The sequence below is a fragment of the Anabrus simplex genome, chromosome 1 (genome assembly GCF_040414725.1).
Source record: "Anabrus simplex isolate iqAnaSimp1 chromosome 1, ASM4041472v1, whole genome shotgun sequence".
NCBI classification, from domain to species: domain Eukaryota; kingdom Metazoa; phylum Arthropoda; class Insecta; order Orthoptera; family Tettigoniidae; genus Anabrus; species Anabrus simplex.
In genome coordinates, this window is record NC_090265.1 from 814,910,501 (window position 1) to 814,930,087 (window position 19,587).

The following is a 19,587-nucleotide window of genomic DNA, read 5'->3' on the forward strand; positions in this document are numbered from 1 at the left end:
CACCACAAATAAGATAAAATTGATACAAAACTTAAGAATACAAACTTCCGCTTTACCCTTAAATGAAAGAATGCCACATCGTGCATATTTTCAACTGAGAAAAGGGCACAATGATCGGAGCGTCTGAAGAAGTACTGGAAGAACCGCAAAGCCCAAACTATCTCTTCAAAGAGACCTGAACGATGGATTGAGTAAAGTGATCCTATATGGTCATAAAACAAGAAGAGGAGAAGAAGAAAAAATTGTGTTCATATTTTCTACTTGATATCCGCATGTTCATTTGGCAAAAATCACTGTCGTTCAGTCTATGTTCACATGTGTCCACCATTAAGTGCACACTGCTGTCAAGTTGACACAGCTCTGACATGATTTGAAAGTCAGAATTTGATATTTAGAACTGTAGTTAGCTGCCATCTATATTTTTTGAGAACTATAGGAACCAAATCTTATACTGCAGTGCCAATCAATGCACATAGTATGTTTGTTTTGTACTAAGCAACGATGAAAACCAGAGAACATGAGCTGTGTGAGCTTTGTTCTCCGAATAAATGACATAGCCCATACGGCGTATGGCCTTCAACCTCAATGTGTTGAATCTCTCAAAATTTACAGTTAGTTATTTGCTTGTGTAATTTTTATTTACGAATATTGGGTTGTTTTCGTTTGGTCCGGTGCAGATTCATTCAGTGTTTCCAATTGTATGTACCATGCTAGTCATCCCAAACCGAGTGTCAAATGTGTGTATGTTCTAATGCCCAGGCACTTGGATACAAGTCCACTGGCCATGATAATAAGTGGTTTGTGATCTTCATATATTTGTTCACACCCTCTTTGTTCAAATAGTTAGTTTCTTCCCACCTGAGAGGCAAAGATCATTATTCGAGTGTGTGCGTTTCTTCTGTGCCCAGTGTGATGGCTGGATGTTTTAGATTTTTTAAAATATGTTGCAAATTGTGCAGTTGTGTTTCATTTGGTTGGAAAATTTCATTTATTGTGTAGGTTGATTTTATCAGCCTATAGTGAATTCAGTTTGTTTGGTGCCTGCTCTTATGATTAGGTGATAAAAAGCAATTTACACAATGTCACCTACTCAATACAGTTTTTCATGACAAACAAGTTATTACCTCATTGGAATGCTTTCTTCTGTGAAATAGATCATCCTTAACAACTGACTCCCAGGACAGTGACTAGGAAGTACAGTAAAGCCTTGGGTTTTGAACATGATTCCTACTGTAAATGTGCTTTTATTACAAAGCTCTCCTATATCAGAGCAAATATTCCGATAAGATATAATTTAAATGTAGAGGATTCATTCCGCAATAAAAAATATGCCATCATCATCATCATCATCATCATCATCATCATCATCATCATCATCATCATCATCATCATCGAACTCTTCCAGCAGCCAGGTAGGGTGGTTAAAAGTGAGCACCCTCGACTGCTGTCTGCCCAAAAACATTTTGATGTTATTGAAAAATTCCCAACTCCGTACTTGGCACATCTTCCCTCAATTGATCTATCTATCTTTTTCTTGGTCTTCCAACCAGTCTTCTGCATGTTAGTCTTCTTTCCACATAAGCACATATTAATCTTGTGCTATTCATTCTTTGAACATGCCCGAACAGTTTAGTCCGGATGACCTCAGTCTTTCCTCCGTACATTCAGTTAATCAGAAATGAACATAAACATCCACAGCCTTTCTCCAGTCATTTGACCGGGTCAGGAATGGAATGAATGAAACCCCCATCTAGCGGCAAGAATAGGAATTATGCCAGCTGCCGAAGCCTGTCTCACTTCTCTGGGGCATTGATTAATGACTGACAGATGAAATTATATTGGAGAGTGTTGATGGAATGAAAGATGACAGGAAAACGGGAGTACCCAGAGAAAAACCTGTCCCACCTCCGCTTTGTCCAGCACAAATCTCACATGGAGTGACAGGGATTTGAACCACGGATCCCAGCGGTGAGAATCCGGTGCACTGCTACCTAAACCACTGAGGCTCAGTTAATAAAAAGTGTGTATTGATATAAAATATGCCACACAAGAAGCAACTTTCCTACATCTTCTAGAACACATAGCTGTTGCTTTGGTACTCTCGTGACTTCTTTTGCTGCATCTGGACCCATTAGTTATTCTTTAATATTGTGCAAAAAAAATGATGTAGATTTGTGTAAAATCTTGCAATATTGAGCACTCGCACATCTTGTTCATATTTCTTGATGAGTTCCTTCTTAACTTTCACTGTAATCATCTGCTTGTTCATATTTCTGGATGAGTTCCTTCTTAACTTTCACTGTAATCATCTGCTTCTCCTTATTGCCTTCCTCTTCAACTTTTTTCTTCATGGAATTCATTGCTGTAGTAAAGTTACTAAATAATAGTCACTACACTACATTTGGGCACAGAATAGAAAATGCGTTATGCACACATGTGATTTAAATGCTGTAGTATACAGTAAAATACATATATGCTCGTATTAATGTTAACTATTCGAGTGAGGTACGCTAACTGAACTTGAGTATGGGAGAGAATTACCCACAGTCCCATGAGCCAAAGGAGGGGCAAATGATTGACCAGTTGTAATTATGTGACACTCAGTAGATAGATCGGTACACTACTCATAGTGAAAAACCTTGTTCATTTGTCATGTGAGAATTCATTTTAAAATTTTGCTCATCTTACAAATTATGCACAAACCTAGCTGCTCGCAATTCAAGGTTCTACTCTATTCCAATGGATCCAGCATAAACGGGAAGTAAATGAAAGTAAGAGATGGTAGCTCCATATCATAAAGATTTTCGATCTTAAAGCATCACCAAGCTTCTTCTGGGATTAAGTTGTTCAGAATAGTCTCAGAAAGCACTTCAACAAGGCAATTTGTTCCCTTTTGAGAGGTGTAATTTGATGAAATAAAATGTGTATTATATCATATCTATATAATGGACATCAACAGCTAAACAACAATTAATTCATGACCAGTTGGAGACTAATCAAGAAATTCAGGTGATTGAAGAAATGTGGTACTGCCCTATAATGCCATTACTAATACAGTATTACAGTTATTCCTACTCAACATACCCGTTGCAAATTTTTAGTGGCAATCTATCTTGTGGATAACATGAACTCCAGAATTCCATGGTATTCACTGATAATCTAATTATCTTTTTAGAAATACCCTGGTAATATTTTGAAGGTATAGTAGTTATGTTGGTAGCATTCTATCAACAGACTATTAAGGCATGGCTCAATGAAGTGTATTCGAATGGCATTGAAACAAGATCTTGCCTCAATCTCCCTTTCATTTATTGAAGAATGATGGTCAAATCATTCAGTGGATATTGTTTTTCCATCTTCTCTGCTTGTCTTTGAAGGTAACTTTTCAGTTTGTTCTTTATAGTTAGACTTTTGCCAGTGAATATGAGACTTTCCATGTCCTTTATACAGTATTTTAAAAGAACTGTAGGGTATGAATTAGCTCTCCACTTGATAGACTTCTCTCTCTCTGTGCTTTATTTTGCTTATTGTCCTTCCAACCCCCTTCCCTGGTGTTAATGAGTTACATTTCTGATGTTCACTAGATATTTATCTTGGTTAATTATGTTAAATCATAGCCAGAATTAAAATGAAGTGTTCTATTATTGCAGGTTATCAACAAACAGTCAGATCCGTGCTTCACAACAAATGACGAGAAAGTTTTCTCGAGCTACCTCCAGTTCTGTGGGATTGGCCTGAGGAACGCTCAACTGTATGAAAGGAGTCAGTTGGAAGTACGAAGGAACCAGGTAAATTCTGTAACATTTCAGAAATGGAGTTTGTACATTATTAAATATGTGTTACAATTAAGATAAAGTACTAGCATTCTGCTTTAACACCAATATCAATATTAGATATGTAGACAGTTCTTCCTCCTTTTAATTAGAAGGTTAGTGCTGACTAAAAGTTAAGGTTTATAGCACTTTTCTTTCATATATAGTAGGTCCTCTCATATCCATCACTTAAGGGATGGGGACAAGATCACTGTAAAAAGAGATCAAATAATCTGAGAAACAAATAAAAACCTTATAACACAGAAAGGAATGAAAAATAGTAAATTGTACCAGTAACTAAAATTCCACATAATGCTGTGACTGTAATAGCAGGAGAGTTACACAGTTAGAAAAAAACAAATTCTTTCATGTGTTTTTATGAAATTACCATGAAAAAAAAATTCTGTAGGCCGATTGGTCTTTACACTACGATCATCATCCATTTCTCTTGTCCAGCTCCTGCCAGGTTGGAATGTTTATGGCACCTTTCCATCTTCCTCTATCCAACCACCATTGCTCTTCCTTTACTGTATTCGAATCCGGGTTTCTCTAATTATACTATTCTTGATCGTTTTTAACCACATTAGTCTGGGTCTCCGTCTTGCCCTCCCTCCTTTTATCTAGGTTTCCATCATCTGCTTCCTCATCTACACCCTCCTTAACATATCCAAACCATCTAAAAAATGTTTCTCTCCATTCTGTTAAAAATCTTCTCCTCTCCAATTTCCTTCCTGATGTCCCTGTTTCTTGTTCCATTCTTTTTGTCCTATAACTTCTCAAAAATGTCATTTCACTGGCTTGGATTTTATTCTCCTCACTTTTTGTCAGTGTCCAAGTCTCCACTACATATGTCAGTGTTGGGCAGTAGTGCATCTTACACATCATCTCTTAACACTTCATTGGTATTTCCTTCTTCTACACCAGGTTTCTCACACTCTAATAGAATGCATTTCCCTCTTGAATCCTTCTACTGATCTTCATGTCCAGCCCTGCATCCTGCATTACTTTGCTTCCCAAGTTTCAAGGTTTTGTCCCTTTATTTTTATAATTCCTTTCCCTTCCCTTTCTCCTCTTATCAACCACATTGTCTTCGCACACTGATTTTCAATCCATAGTTATCAATAATCTCATTCGATGTCAAGTTGCCCCTATACTTCTTCTTTGTTTGCTCCCCACACTACAATATCATCTGCAAACAGCATTACCTTCAGCTCACTGTCCCCATATTATACCTTTGTCTCCTTCACAATATCATCCATAACCTTTATGAAAACAGTGGTACCGAGCTCGATAGCTGCAGTCGCTTAAGTGCGGCCAGTATCCAGTAATCGGAAGATAGTGGGTTCAAGCCCCACTGTCAGCAGCCCTGAAGATGGTTTTCCATGGTTTCCCATTTTTACAACAGGCAAATGCCGGGGCTGTACCTTAATTAAGGCCACGGCCGCTTCCTTCCAATTCCTAGGTCTTTACTATCCCATCGTCGCCGTAAGACATATCTGTGTCGGTGCGACGTAAATCAAATGGCAAAAAAAGGAAACAGTGGTGACAACATAATTTTTGTTGTAGTCCAGTTTCATTCCAAAACCACTCTGTTCTCCCCACATGACTGGACACTATGATAAAGCACTAAAACATAAGATACTGTACAAAAATTACATTACAGATATTACACAAAATTCTCTTTAAAGAATGTATAATGTTATTTATTTCAAATTAGACAGTCTTGTTTTGGCATATGTAACTCTCCATTTATCTACCCTCGGTACATCCACAGGTGTTGCTTATGGATGCTCTCCTTATCATCCTCAGTAACATCAGCCTGGAAAACAGTGGTAATCATATTTAACAGTAGCATGCAAGGAACACATTTGTTACCCCAGCTGCAAAAATTAAAATAAAATGAAAAGCAATTGCAGCCCCACCATTCTCTCTAAAGCCAACATTACTATTTTACACATTCACTCAATAACTAAGTGGAAATATGACAAGCAAACAGATCAGAAAATGAATAAGACAATTTAGGTATTGAAGAACTTATGAAATTATAATTCACTTGAATAAGAATATTTTCAACCACATACTCACACATATTTCCAAAATGGTATTCACAGTAGTGATGATGCCACCATAACTTAGCCAAATTTTGAACACTTACAGTTTCATCCGCAGTCACTTTGTAATAGTAGAGTCATGGTTTTCACAGAAATATACTGGGGCTAACTTTCATTTAAAGAAAAAATTTAAGCTAAACTGAATAAGCAAAATTTAGCAGGTATTTTTCATTGCCGAAGTTTTACAGTTTCACTCCCTTTCTGAGTGTAGGTACACCAATGACAAATGAGAGAAAATGTTCCTCACAACGTATACCACTGTTATATTCATGAAGAATGGCACATAACTCGCAAAAACTTCACTTATAATCCAAGAGGAACACTTCAAAAATTCACAATATACAACGGCAAACCCACTCGTACAGAGCAACCAAATATAAAATATTTTGTACTTCGCACTTGGCTCCGTGTTCACACTGGGCAACCTAATTACTTTACACCGTGTATCAAAAAACTTCCTCTACACGTCCCATCAATGAATCGCTCCCAAAAACTTCATATAAATATGCCAAAATCCAAAAAAAAAAGAAATACTTGTAATACAAGTGATTTCATAAAATGACTAGTTTTATTAGCAAGACTATGTGCAAGTGGTTATACTATTTTTCTTGTAGCCTCTGGTGTGTGGCGCTGAACACTTCAAATGTTAACTGTTACAACTAACATGTATCCAAGCTGGCTGCTTCCCTGCCGTTAGATGCTGTTAGAAGCTTCGCGCCAGCAAAGGAACCCAGCTCGCTGGAGAGACCTGGACTTGTTTCGCGCCGCCAAAGAAACTTCAGTAGAACGAACGGCTGTACTTGTCTTGACTTAGCTGTTTGCAGCTTTTTTTTAACTTGATAAAGAAATGTTTTAAGGTATAATAAGGAAATGTAAATACAAATTTTTTTCCCCAGCGGTGCTGGGGTAGCTGGGGTTCAGTGCACGCCACTGATACTTAAATGGCAGTAACTCACTTTCATGTGATGACAAGCACAGTGGGTTGGCGGTTGATACCCTGAAGAGTAGGATATCCCAAGGTCAGATATGAGAGGAATCAGCTGTACCTGGAAAAGAGCAAAATGATTTCACCTATTTTATCCTGTATTAGTGACCCCTCATTGAAAGTGTCCCAATTTATCATCAGCTGTTGATGGGCATAGAGTGAAAAAATATTAGGAGTTAATCTGACAATAAAAACTGTTTAGAACTTGCAACATAAAGCTAGGAGAGCTGTTTCTCACAGAGTTCTTATGCCAGAAAGATGAGGTTTTCCAAAGTAAATTATATATTTATCAGAAGCAAGGAATTAGTGTCTGTTGTTGTGGAGAAGTGATGCTAACACATTCATGTACGGTCATATTCAATGGCTATTAAAAACTTACTTTACAAGTAAAAATGTTGACAGTATCTAGTGGTAGATTCTGCTTCCACTCAAAAAAAGTTAACTGAGTGTTTTGAACCATCCAGTAAGTTCTGCTTAGCTGCTAGATGATAGTATACAGAAAATATCAAAATGCCTAAATGTCATAGAAAACATTGTGGGAATTTTAGTTATTTGATAATTTTCATTGTATTAATATATTCCTTCCATTTTTTTATAGGTTCTTTTAGATTTGGCGCGAATGATCTTCGAAGAACAGAGTACCATCGAGCATATGGTGCTCCGAATCCTCACGCACACTCAGTCCCTTATTCAGTGCCAGCGAGTGCAGGTAATTAAAATTAATACTCATAACTTAGCGTTACGTACTGCAGGGGTGCAATGGTTTAGCTGACTAGCTGTTAGCACCCCAACTGACTATCATGGCAACAATGGGTGGGATTTTCAATAGGAATATTGCATGGTGAAAAGAAGAGCACCAACCATTAACTCCCCAGCTAAATGCAAAACCAACCAGCAACTTTATGAATGTGAAGGCATTTTTATTGTTTCATCTGAGAATTGGATGATAGACTAGTTTCCTACAAGTGTTACACTATACTACATTGTGGTACAGAATTTAGTGGAGTGCTCTTGTTATTATCTACAAATTTTGAGTAACATTGTAGATTTTTAGTGCATGATAGAATTGCTTTCATAAAATGGGTAACCAGTCATGATCTTCCTTTACTTGTTATATAGAGAGGAATGTTTATTTTCTAACAATTTGGTCAATTTTTCAAAGAAATAGCTTAAAAATTGAGAAAGATGTGCTTATTTATTTTCACTTTTGTATATTAGGTCATTTTCCATCAGCATTCTTAGCGCAAGCATACTGTCAGAGGTTGCCACTGAGAAGGTTACCAATCCCTTTTTCTGTCTGAACAGATGATTCGGGTACATGTAGAGTTGAAATAATGTGATGTTTCTCTATGTTCTTTTGGTGTAACAGTAAGGTGGCAGTCAGTACTTTGTGACAATCTTCTTTGTCCTGTGGAACGTGAAACATTATCAAATCCTTTCTTGTAGGTGCTGCTAGTCCATAAAGCTTCCAATGCAAGCTTTTCGCGGGTGTTCGATTTTGAGGCAAGCGATTTGGAAGGTGGCGAAAATGATTCTCGTACCAGGTGAGAGCATTACTATAATTTAAATAGTTTCTTACCTGTAAAGTATGTATTTTGCTGAAGTGTACCTTCTAGAAAAACTGATGAAATTCTTATAGCGATTGAGGTTTTCACAGCCAGCGTTAGAAATCATATCAGGGTTTTCTGGGCTTGTAGGCTGTGTTCCAGGAGCATGTGACGGTCCCGGAATTTCACCAAAGACTGCATTCGGCATTATCAAGTGTTCTGACTGACTGTGATAGCAGCGAAGCTCACGATGGAATGAAGTGGTGTTGTAATTCCACTTCATTATATAGTGCAGGGTTAAAACCATATATAGGCCAACGAAGAAAATCCAGGAACTACTTAGGTCTGCCAAAGACAAGCGCTATCCTCTCTTCACAACAGGTGTCTACAAGATCCCGTGCAGCTACGGCCAGGTGTGCATATGCACTACAAAATACAGCATCGCCACATGACTGAAGGTGCATCAGAGGCATAGCTGGTTGGGACAAGCAGATAGATCATCAGTCGCTGAACACTCACTGCTTGCAGGCCATGACATACAGTACACCAACACCAAAGTACTGTCAAGTACTGTATCGTATCACGCCCAGCTACAAAGGGAAGCCATCGAAATCCAGAAGCACACCAACAGCTTCAACTGTGAGGAGGAATCTGAATGGCTAAACAAGGTCTGGTTTCCAGTCCTGAAAGCCTTACATTCTGAAGGACACAATGGCCATGGCAGAACAGAAAAAGCAACGGGTGATCAGTTGCCTGTCTCCTCCAAGGAAGGTCGATGTACATCGGGCTCCTTAATGCTTCAAGCATTGGCCAAAGAACAGCCAATCAGCGACCGCCCCTCCAGCATGGCAGACCAATAGGTGAGCAATGCTCTGTAGCCTGCACTATGTAATGAGGTGGAATTACAATAACACATCATTCCACTGAGAGCTTCACCGCTATCGAAGTCAGTCGAAACCCTTGATAGTGCTGACACAGTCTTCAGTGAAACATCAGGACCATCACATGCTCCTGGACCGTGGCCTACAAGCCCAGAAAATACTGAATGATTCGATGAAATTCTGCTTGCAAATATTCATTCTCACTGAAAATATGCTTTTTAAATCTGACTTCTCTTGTTAAATGTTCAATTACCTGGCCATATTGAGAAAATTATGAGGTACTTTCATATATTACCTCCCAGAGGTACATTTTAATGTGTACTTAAGATAGCTTACAAAAGCTTTGAGGAACATGAAAAGGAGCACATAAATAGGATAAACACAATTACTAGCCATATACAGGGTGTAATAATAAGTTATAGCCAAACGTTTAGGACACATTCCTCACAGGTAGCAGAAGAAGAATATGTTATACAGATATAGGTCTAGAAATGCTTCATTTCCACGCTAGAACTCATTTTCTACAACCCTACATAGTACATTAGTCATGGGAAACACACAAGAACAGAATGTACCAGCATACCACATGTGATGGGGGGTTGATGCATGTATTAAAACTAACGGAGGGCATTTTGAACATTTCATGTTGTAGTCTAGTATGTTCTGTTCCTGAGAGTTTCCCATGATTAACACTTTCGTGATGATGATGCTTGTTGTTTAAAGGGGCCTAACATGTAGGTCATCAGCCCCTAATGGTACGAAATGATACGAAATGCAATGTCAATTTAAAAGTCCAAAATTGATCCACTGACCAGAATTCAAAATGTTATGAAGAATGAAGGGATGAATATGAATTTAAAACAATCAGTGGATCCAACCTGCAATGCCTCACCTTCCCAGAAGCTGTATTACTGACCAAGGGACTGCTTCCAAAGCACAATCCTGAATCGATAATGCTTGTTGTCTAAACGGGTTCAAAATCCAGGTCAACAGTCCCTCATAATGGTACTTATTGCTAGTAAAGTAGAACCATAGTATTTTTCAAGTTGTGGTACTAATCAAAAGTATCATAAACTCACAGTGTTCCACACATTATGGTACTACTCACAAGAATTGTACGTCGTACAGGTAACGCAGACCTATAGCGTTTCTCACATAATGGCGTCATTCATAGGCAATTCAAACCCATGGTGCACCTCACATAGGTATACCAATCACAGGGACTTGTACAACTATCCCGTGGTGGTCCTTACATAGGGGGTACAAATAACAGGCAACGCAGACCAATGGTGATAGAAATCACAGGCAACACCCAGACCCGTGATGTTTCTCACATAATGGTACAAATCACAACAATGTAAGCCTGTGATGTTCCACATATAGTGGTACTAATCACAGGTACCAGAAATCCCCAATGAACCACTCTCTGCTGCTACTAATCGCAAACGTATTTTGTACCCAACATAGTGGTGGGGTGAATAGAAAAATAGCATTTGGCAGCCTTTCTCGAAATCTGTGGTATGTAATGAACATTTTGAAAGTACATGCTTTAGTATTTCTGCTAAAACCAGACACCTTCTTCCAAATTCAATTCCAACGCTTCTTTCAGAGTTTCCATCATATTTGCATGACAAGAGTAGGCTTAATAAAGTGCATAAGCTTCCCAAGAAACGAAGCTATGAAAATGCATTATCGCAGGCAAATACAAATATTTCAGATGACGTACAAGTAGAGTGAAGAGAGTCATGGTGGTGGTTATTGTTTTAAGAGGAAGTACAACTAGGCAACCATCCTCTATATAATGCTAATCAGAGAGAAAAATGGATTGAATCCGACACTTCAAAAAATGAAGGTATTGGTCAAAGAAATATAAGGGCCACGGAGGGCATGAAAATGAAAGGCTCCGTAGGCCTTGAATGCTCTAATATCATCGAGGTCATAAAAGAACAAGAGTTGATCAAGAGAGGTCGGATAGGATAGATGAAAGTGAGGAGCCTGGCATAAGTGATTGGAAGCAATGCCAGGACTCAGCTAAGGTCCACATGGTCACCAACCCACGCCCATGCTCTCAAGTTCAGAGACTTTAGGGCCCCTTTTATTTGCCTCTTAGAACAGACCGGGACTACTGTGGGTGTTATTATACCCCCCCAACAGGGGATACTACCCGAGGCAGAGGGGTTGGCTAGACAGTAAGAGAAGTTGAATTTAAGAAGGTAAGAATAGAAAGGTAGATACAGACATGAAGAGAAAAGAGCACAGACACCTCTCAGTGTCACCTTGTTAGTCTGACCCTACTTTCTGGTTGCAATTATACAATCTGACTCATATGAACTCTTCTTGAATTACTGCTTGATACATTTATTTTTTCTTTATTAAACATCATAGAAATATCACTTTTCTGGTCAAAACACAATGTTTTATCTCTGTAATGTGCTTTAATATGCAAGTTATTCTCGTAACGCCAATTGGAATCGTGCTGAGGAATGGAGGGATAGCCTGATATCTGGCAGCAGAATTTGAACTTCTGCTACTCTGCCAGTTTAGTACTCAGAAAGACCGCGCATGCAGAGGCCTTTACTTATCTTGTAGGCAATAGAAAAACATTAAAAATGTACGGGAAAAAATGTTTACATTCAAGTTTTACCAATAAGCCTACTCAAACAATAAAAATTAATAATTTAATGTGGCTACTTAAGCCACAAATAAACACAATTTTATTTGAAAAACAAATTTTACCTATTTAGGAATAGTTTGTTTTGTTATATGGAAAAAAAGAAAAAGAAAACATTCGGCTATGCAAAATCCAACATTGCACCACCATCTACTTTGTTTTTGCAGTACAGGTGAATCATCAGGGCGGATAAAAGTCCATTCGACACTCCATGTCATACGATGTCAGCATGTAAAAGATCTCTGGTGACACATTTGGTGTTTACCCGACAAAATTCATTAAATCTCAGCCATAGACGCCCAAGAGAGTTTCGGTTTACTCGGTCTGCCATCTAGTGGGGGCCTAGAGTAAAACGGAACATCAAAATTGACGAGTAGACAGCCAGATGGCGTCAAATTGAAATGTCTGCACACGGTAGCTGAGGCCATACGATTATTATTATTATTATTATTATTATTATTATTATTATTATTATTATTATTATTATTATTATTATTATTATTTATCAGTCTGCATCTCTTCGTCTAAATGAAAATTAAGCCCAAATGTCTGGAGAGGTGAAGTGTTTCTATCGTTTGCATTTCAAGTAAAATAATGCAGCTAAACAAAATTTGCACTCAAAAGTGATGTAACAAATAAAAATCTTGCCTGAACTATCACTTAATATGTTTTCTGATTTGTAAGAAGGGTATTCATCACTGTCATCTATTTCTGAACCCGCTTCTCCCGATAAAATACCCAGGATATCACTATCATTGAGCCAGCGTGAGGACATATTTGTATAATAACTCAGCTGACGCGACAGATTAGGGGTGATCAGCACCCTGCACATTGAGTGGTTCGGTAGAGGTCACGGAAAGAAGAAACTAACGTTGTTTATCATTTCACTTTGAACTTACCGATAACTGCTGAATTCTAGTGAACACTATAAATAAACTACTACCTCCAAGCAAGGGATAGGAACCGTATGGGATACATGCAGTTGCCTATAAACATGAGCGAAAATCAGTCACGTCCGTATGGTATATGGGCGCCGTCCACAACCAGGAAATCAGTGTCCGTATCCAATTTTTCTGGATCCATGTCCATATAACTAGGGCCCGGATGTTTATTACCTAAAAATGTTAGAAATATGTGAGCATTTATGAACTAAATAAGTGTTAAAATATGACAATAAATATGACTTCAAAATTTTTTGGTAACATTTTTGAAATCTTCAAACTCTTGCTGCTGTTTAAATTAACATACATACATACATATATCATCATCATAGACCATTATGCCTTTCGGTGTTCAGTCTGCAAGCCTCTGTGAATTTACTAAATGTCACCACAATCCTCTATTTGCAACCAGTGCTGTGGCCTCATTTAGTTCTGTACCTCTTATCTTTAAATTGTTAGAAACTGAGTCTAACCATTGTCATCTTGGTCTCCCTCTGCTTCTCTTAGCCTCCATAAGAGAGTCCATTATTCTCCTAGGACTTCTCCATTCGCCTCACATGACCCCACCACCGAAGCCAGTTTATGCATATAGCTTCATCCATTGAGTTCATTTCTAACTTAGCTTTTATCTCCACATTATGAGTACCCTCCTGCCATTGTTCCCACCTGTTTTTACCAGCAATCATTGCTGTTACTTTCAAATCTGTTATTTCTAACTTATGAATAAGATATCCTGAGTTCACCCAGCTTTTGCTCCCTAAAGCAAAGTTGGTCTGAAAACAGACCGATGTAAAGATAATTTCATCCGGGAGCTGACTTCCTTCTTACTGAATACTGTTGATCGCAATGTGAGCTCACTACATTAGCTTTACTGCACCTTGATTCAATCTCACTTACTATATTACCATCCCGGGAGAATACACAACCTAAATACTTGGAATTATCAACCTGTTCTAGCTTTGTATCACCAATCTGACATTCAGTTCTGTTGAATTTCTTACCTACTGACATCAATTTAGTCTTCGAAAGGCTAATTTTCATACCATACTCATTGCACCTATTTTCAAGTTGCAAGATATTAGACTGCAGGCTTTTGGTACAATCTGCCATTAAGACCAAGCTGTCAGCATAGGCCAGACTGCTTACTCCATTTCCACCTAAATGAATCACTCCCTGCCACTTTCTACCTTTCAGAAGATGATCCATGTAAACTACAAACAGCAAAGGTGAAAGATTACAGCCTTGTCTAATCCGTGTAAGTATCCTGAACCAAGAACTCATTCTACCATCAATTCTCCCTGCAGCCTAATTGTCAATATAAATGCCTTTGATTTATTTTAATAATCTACACTTGATCCCATAGTACCCCAGTATGGTGAACATCTTTTCCCTTGGCAGCCTGTCATATGCTTTCTCCAGATCTATAAAACATAAACACAACTGTCTATTCCTCTCCTAGCATTTTTCAATTACCTGACGCATACTGAAAATCTGATTCTGACAGCCCCTCTGTCGTCTGAATTGACACTGGTTTTCATCAAACTTCCTCTCAACCACTGATCGTAGCCTACCTTCCAAGATGCCAGTAAATACGTTGCCTGGTATACTAATCAATGAGATATCTCGATAGTTGTTGCAATCCTTCTTGTTCCCTTGCTTATAGATAGGTGCTATTACTGCCTTTGTCCAATCCGAAGGTACATTACCAACACTCCATGCTAATCATATTTGTCTATGAAGCCGTTTCGTTCATGCCTTCCCACTATACTTCACAATTTCATGTCTAATTTCATCTATTCCTGCTGCTTTGTGGCAATGGAGTTTATTTACCATCCTTTCCACTTCCTCAAACCTAATTTCTTCAACATAATTTTCCTCCTCCCCATGAGCTCGGTTGTTCTGGACACCACCATGAAGATTTCCTTTTACACTGAGAAGTTTTTCAAAATATTCCCTCCACCTGTCCAGTGATTCCCTGGGATCTATTATGGGTTCATATGAATTACCCAAACCACTGCTCATTTCCTTTTTTCCTCCCTTTCTATGATTCTTTATTACTGTCCAGAAAGGTTTCCCTGCTGCTTAACCTAGCCTTTCCAGGTTATTACTAAAATATTCCCACAACTTCTTTTTGGATGCAACAGTTATTTATTTCACTCTGTTTTTATCATCTATGTACAATTCTCTGTCTGCATCAGCCCTTGTTTGGAGCCATTTCTGGTAAGCCTTCTTTTTACGTTTACAAGCTGCTCTCACTTCATCATCCCACCAAGATGTTCGCTTTTCCCCATCTTTACACACAGTTGTTCCTAGGCATACCCTTGCTGTTGCTACTACTGCATCCCTGTATGCCACCCATTCTATTTCTATATCCTGAACTTGCTTACTGTCCACTGTTTAGGACTTCTCACTAATTATATCCATGTATTTTTGTCTAATTTCCTTGTCCTGGATATTCTCTACCCTCATTCATTTGCAGACAGATTTCATTTTCTCTATCCTAGGCCTAGAGATACTTAGTTCACTACAGATCAGATAATGGTCTGTTTTCATCGAAAAATTCCAAAAAAACCTGTACATTCCTAGCAGATTTCCTGAATTGAAAGTTAGTTAAGAGATAGTCTATTATGGATCTGGTACCCCTACCCTCCCGTGTGTTACATGTAACAAGCTTTAACAGCTTCATTTCAAGTAATACTAATCCCGCATTGACTATAATCAAGTAGTGAATATTCAAGATAAACCTAAATATTATAACCAAGTGTTCTGCCTATTCAATACAATATATAATTTCTTCTTCTTCTTCTTCTTCTTCTTCTTCTTCTTCTTCTTCTTCTTCTTCTTCTTCTTTTATGACCACATAGGATCACTTTAGTCAGTCCGTCGTTCAGGTCTCTTTGAAGGGATTGTTCGGGCTTTGCGGTCCTCCCAGTACTTCTTCAGATGCTCCGATCTTCGTGCCCTTTCCTCAGTTGAAAATGTGCGTGTTGTTGGTTTGTTTTGTGTAAGGGTAAAGCGGAGGTTTGTATTCTTGAGTTTTGTATTCAATTTTATCTTATTTTTGGTGTCTTCTGTTGTAAGGCCTATTTCCTTCAGATCCTCTCTTACTTCTCTGATCCATTTACATCCTGTTGTGGTATTTTTTGAGACGAGATTGTGTTGTACTAGTTGTTTCAGAAGTCTCGAGTCCTGCATCCTCATGATATGTCCAAAGAATCCCAGTCTCCTCTTACGCATAGTATCTGTAATGGGTTCTAGCTCTTTGTACACGACTTTGTTAGGTATTAACCGCCACTGTCCATCTTTCTGATATTTTTTGTTGATACAGGTTCTTCCAATCCTCCTTTCAATTTTCTGAAGTCTGTCAGTCTTTGATTGTTTATTCAGGTAAAAGAGTGTTTCTGCTGCATATGTAGCTTCCGGTTTTATAACTGTGTTGTAGTGTTTTATTTTTGTATTTATTGATAGACATTTCTTTTTGTAGATATCCCATGTTAATTTTTGTGCTTTAGCTAATCTATTTGTTCTTACTTGGATTGAGATTTTTTCATTTAAGTTATGTGTTATTACTTCTCCAAGATATTTAAACTGAGTTACTATTTTGATTTTATTACCATTTATGGTGACTTCTTTTAGCTGTGTTGGTTTTTGGGGCATAATTTCTGTTTTTTCAAATGATATTTTGAGGCCAATTTTATTTGCAATGTTTTGAAGTTCTGATATCTGGGTTTTTGCTTCTTTTATGTCCACTGCTAGTAATGCTAAATCGTCAGCAAAACCCAGGCAATTTGTTTTGATTTTTCGGCCAATCTTTATTTTGGGGGGACATTTTCTAAACCATTCCCTCATTACCATTTCTAGAGCACAGTTAAATAATAGTGGTGAGAGCCCATCTCCCTGCCGTAGTCCAGTTTTAATTTCAAATGTCCCTGATGTTTCACCCCTAAACTTCACTTTTGACTTGGTATTGGTGAGAGTCAATTTTATCATGTTTATTAATTTGGGGTGTAGTCCAAGGTGTCTTAAAATTTTAAACAGAGATTCTCTATGGATGCAATCATAAGCTTTCTTGAAATCTACAAATGTTATCACCATATCTCTGTTTCTTCTCCTGTTATAGTCCATTATCAACTTAAGACTCATGATCTGATCAGGACAGCTCCTCCAGGGTCTGAAACCTCCTTGATATTCTCCTAGTTCTTTCTCAAGTTGTAAACTTATCCTATTAAGGATGATTATTGAAAATATTTTGTATGTTATGTCTAGGAGAGAGATTTCCCTGTAGTTATTAGGGTCGGTTTTGTCCCCTTTTTTGTGCAGAGGATGAATGAGGGCTGTTGTCCAGTGTTCTGGTAGTTCTTCTTTAATCCAGATAGAGACAAGTTGTTGATGGAGGGCAACTTTTGCTGAGGTTCCTGCATATTTCCAGATTTCCGCAAAGGTCTGATCTTCTCCTGGCGCTTTGTAGTTTTTTAATTTATTCAGAGCTTGGTAGACTTCCTTTATTGTGGGGGGATTGATGTTTTCTGGTGATGTTTTTATCGGGGTGTTGGTGTCCAAATGAAGGAGTTCTGTAGGTTCCTCACAATTTAAAAGCTTGTTGAAATGTTTAGCCAGAATTTCTGCATTGTCTTTATTGTTATGAGCCAGCTTACCATCTTCATCCTTCATCAGTAGGGTCGGGGGTTCATATTTTTGGAGCTGCTTTCTGAAGGTTTTGTAGTAGTCCCTTGATTTAGTTTTACTGAACTGTTCTTCAATTAACTGCAGGGTGTCCTTATGATGTTGTCTTTTTATTCTTCTTAAGACTTGGGTAGTTTCTTTTCTCTGTTTTACTAGCTTTTGATAGGATATTTCTGTCTTTTGGGACTGATGTAATAGCCATGCCTGATGTCTTTTCTCCACTGTTTCATCACATTCACTGTTCCACCATTGGTGTTTTTTACGTGGTTTAATTGGAGCTAGGTCTTCTGCAATTTGTTTAAGGTTGTGTACTAAGTCTTCAAGTTTGTCTGTGATTTTTATTTTTTCAGTTGCTTTCTGGTAATTTTTGTTGTTGATTAGCTGGGTAGGATCTATTTTTCTTTTAGTTTTAAGGGCTTGCTTTTGTTGTCTCCTCTGGGGAGTGAGTTTAATTTTAATTTTAACTACGTAGTGATCAGAACCTGTGTCTGTTCCTCGGAGGACTTTGACGTTATAGATCTCTTTGTGGTGGTATTTGTCCATGCAGACGTGGTCCAGTTGCCATTCTCCTTTAGTGTAGTCAGGGTGTTTCCATGTTTTGAGTTTTCGAGGTTTCCTCTTAAAACATGTAGATTTTGAGATTAAATTATGGTTTCTACACAGGTCAACTAGTCTCTCTCCATTTTTATTTGTTTTCTTGTGTGCTGGCCATTTTCCGATGATGTCACGGTATTTTCTTTCTCTGCCTAGTTGAGCGTTGAAGTCGCCTATTAATAATTTTATATGGTGTTTGGGGATGTTATCTATGGTCTGGTCCAATAGGTCCCAAAATTCTCCTGTTTCCTCCTGGTCTTTTGAGGAGTTGTTTTTATCATTAGTGGGAGCATGGGCATTTATTATAGTATAGATTTTATTAGATGCCTTTAAGGTGAGCGTTGAGAGTCGTGGAGACTGTGATATGAATTCGTGAACCGAGTTTATTATTTTAAGGCTGACCAAAAATCCTGTTCCAAATTGTGGGACATTCTTCATCACTCTCTTCCCGGGTATACCTTTATAAAGTCTGTACCCTTGAGATTCCAAGGCATCCTGGTCAGTGTTTCTAATTTCCTGTAATCCCATGATAAGAATTTTGTGTTGGTCCATTATGTCGGTGATCACTTTTAGTTTACCGGTTTGCATGAGTGAGTTTATGTTGTGTGTAGAGAAGTATGTTATCTGCTTTGGTTTGATTCTTGATTTTGTCTCATTCGTGTATATAATTTATTATAATGGATATTATAATAATATATAATAATATTATTATAATAAACTATATAATATATAATAACACTATTGTAATAAACTATATATTGTATTGAATAGGCAGACCATTTGGTTATAATATTTAAGTTTATCTTGAATATTCACTACTCCCATGTGTAGCAGTGAATAGCCTTATGCTTGAAGAATGTATTCGTAACTGCTAAACCCATACTAGCACAGAAGTCCAGCAAATGCTTCCCATTAGCTTACATGTCTTCCCCACATTTACCAATCACCCTTTTGTATCCTTCAGTTCAATTTCCAACTCTCGCATTGAAATCGTCCTATTGCACTATCCTATCCTCGCTGTTGACCCTGACGACGATGTCACCCAATGCTTCATAAGACTTGTCAATTTCATCCTCATCTGCACCCTCACATGGTGAATACACTGAGACAATTCTCGTCCTAATTCCTCCAACTGCCAAGTCTACGCACATAATTTGCTTTTTTATGTGCCTAACAGAAACTATGCTTCATGCAATAGTATTCCTGATGAACAGACCTACCCCATACTCTGCCCTTCCCTTTCTAACACCCGTCAAGTACACTTTATAACCTCCTGTCTCTTCCTTGTTATCTCCCCTTACTCGAATATCACTTATTCCTAGCACATCCTGAGGCATCCTCTTTGCGGACTCACCCAGTTCT

The 19,587-nt window shown here is 38.0% G+C and overlaps 1 protein-coding gene across 4 annotated transcripts in view; it reads left to right on the top strand.

Annotated features, from left to right (window-relative positions):
- Window positions 1-19,587, top strand: part of Pde11 (Phosphodiesterase 11) — a 703,554-nt gene that overhangs the window by 640,370 nt on the left and 43,597 nt on the right. For all 4 annotated transcript variants that reach the window (XR_010858547.2, XM_067136343.2, XM_067136341.2 and 1 more), the window contains 3 exons: window positions 3,651-3,788; window positions 7,507-7,617; window positions 8,355-8,452. Coding sequence is in view for 3 of the 4 variants with exons in the window: in XM_067136343.2 (XP_066992444.1) it covers window positions 3,651-3,788; window positions 7,507-7,617; window positions 8,355-8,452 (347 nt within the window). In the remaining variant the exon portion in view is untranslated. The remainder of the gene's footprint in view (window positions 1-3,650; window positions 3,789-7,506; window positions 7,618-8,354; window positions 8,453-19,587) is intronic.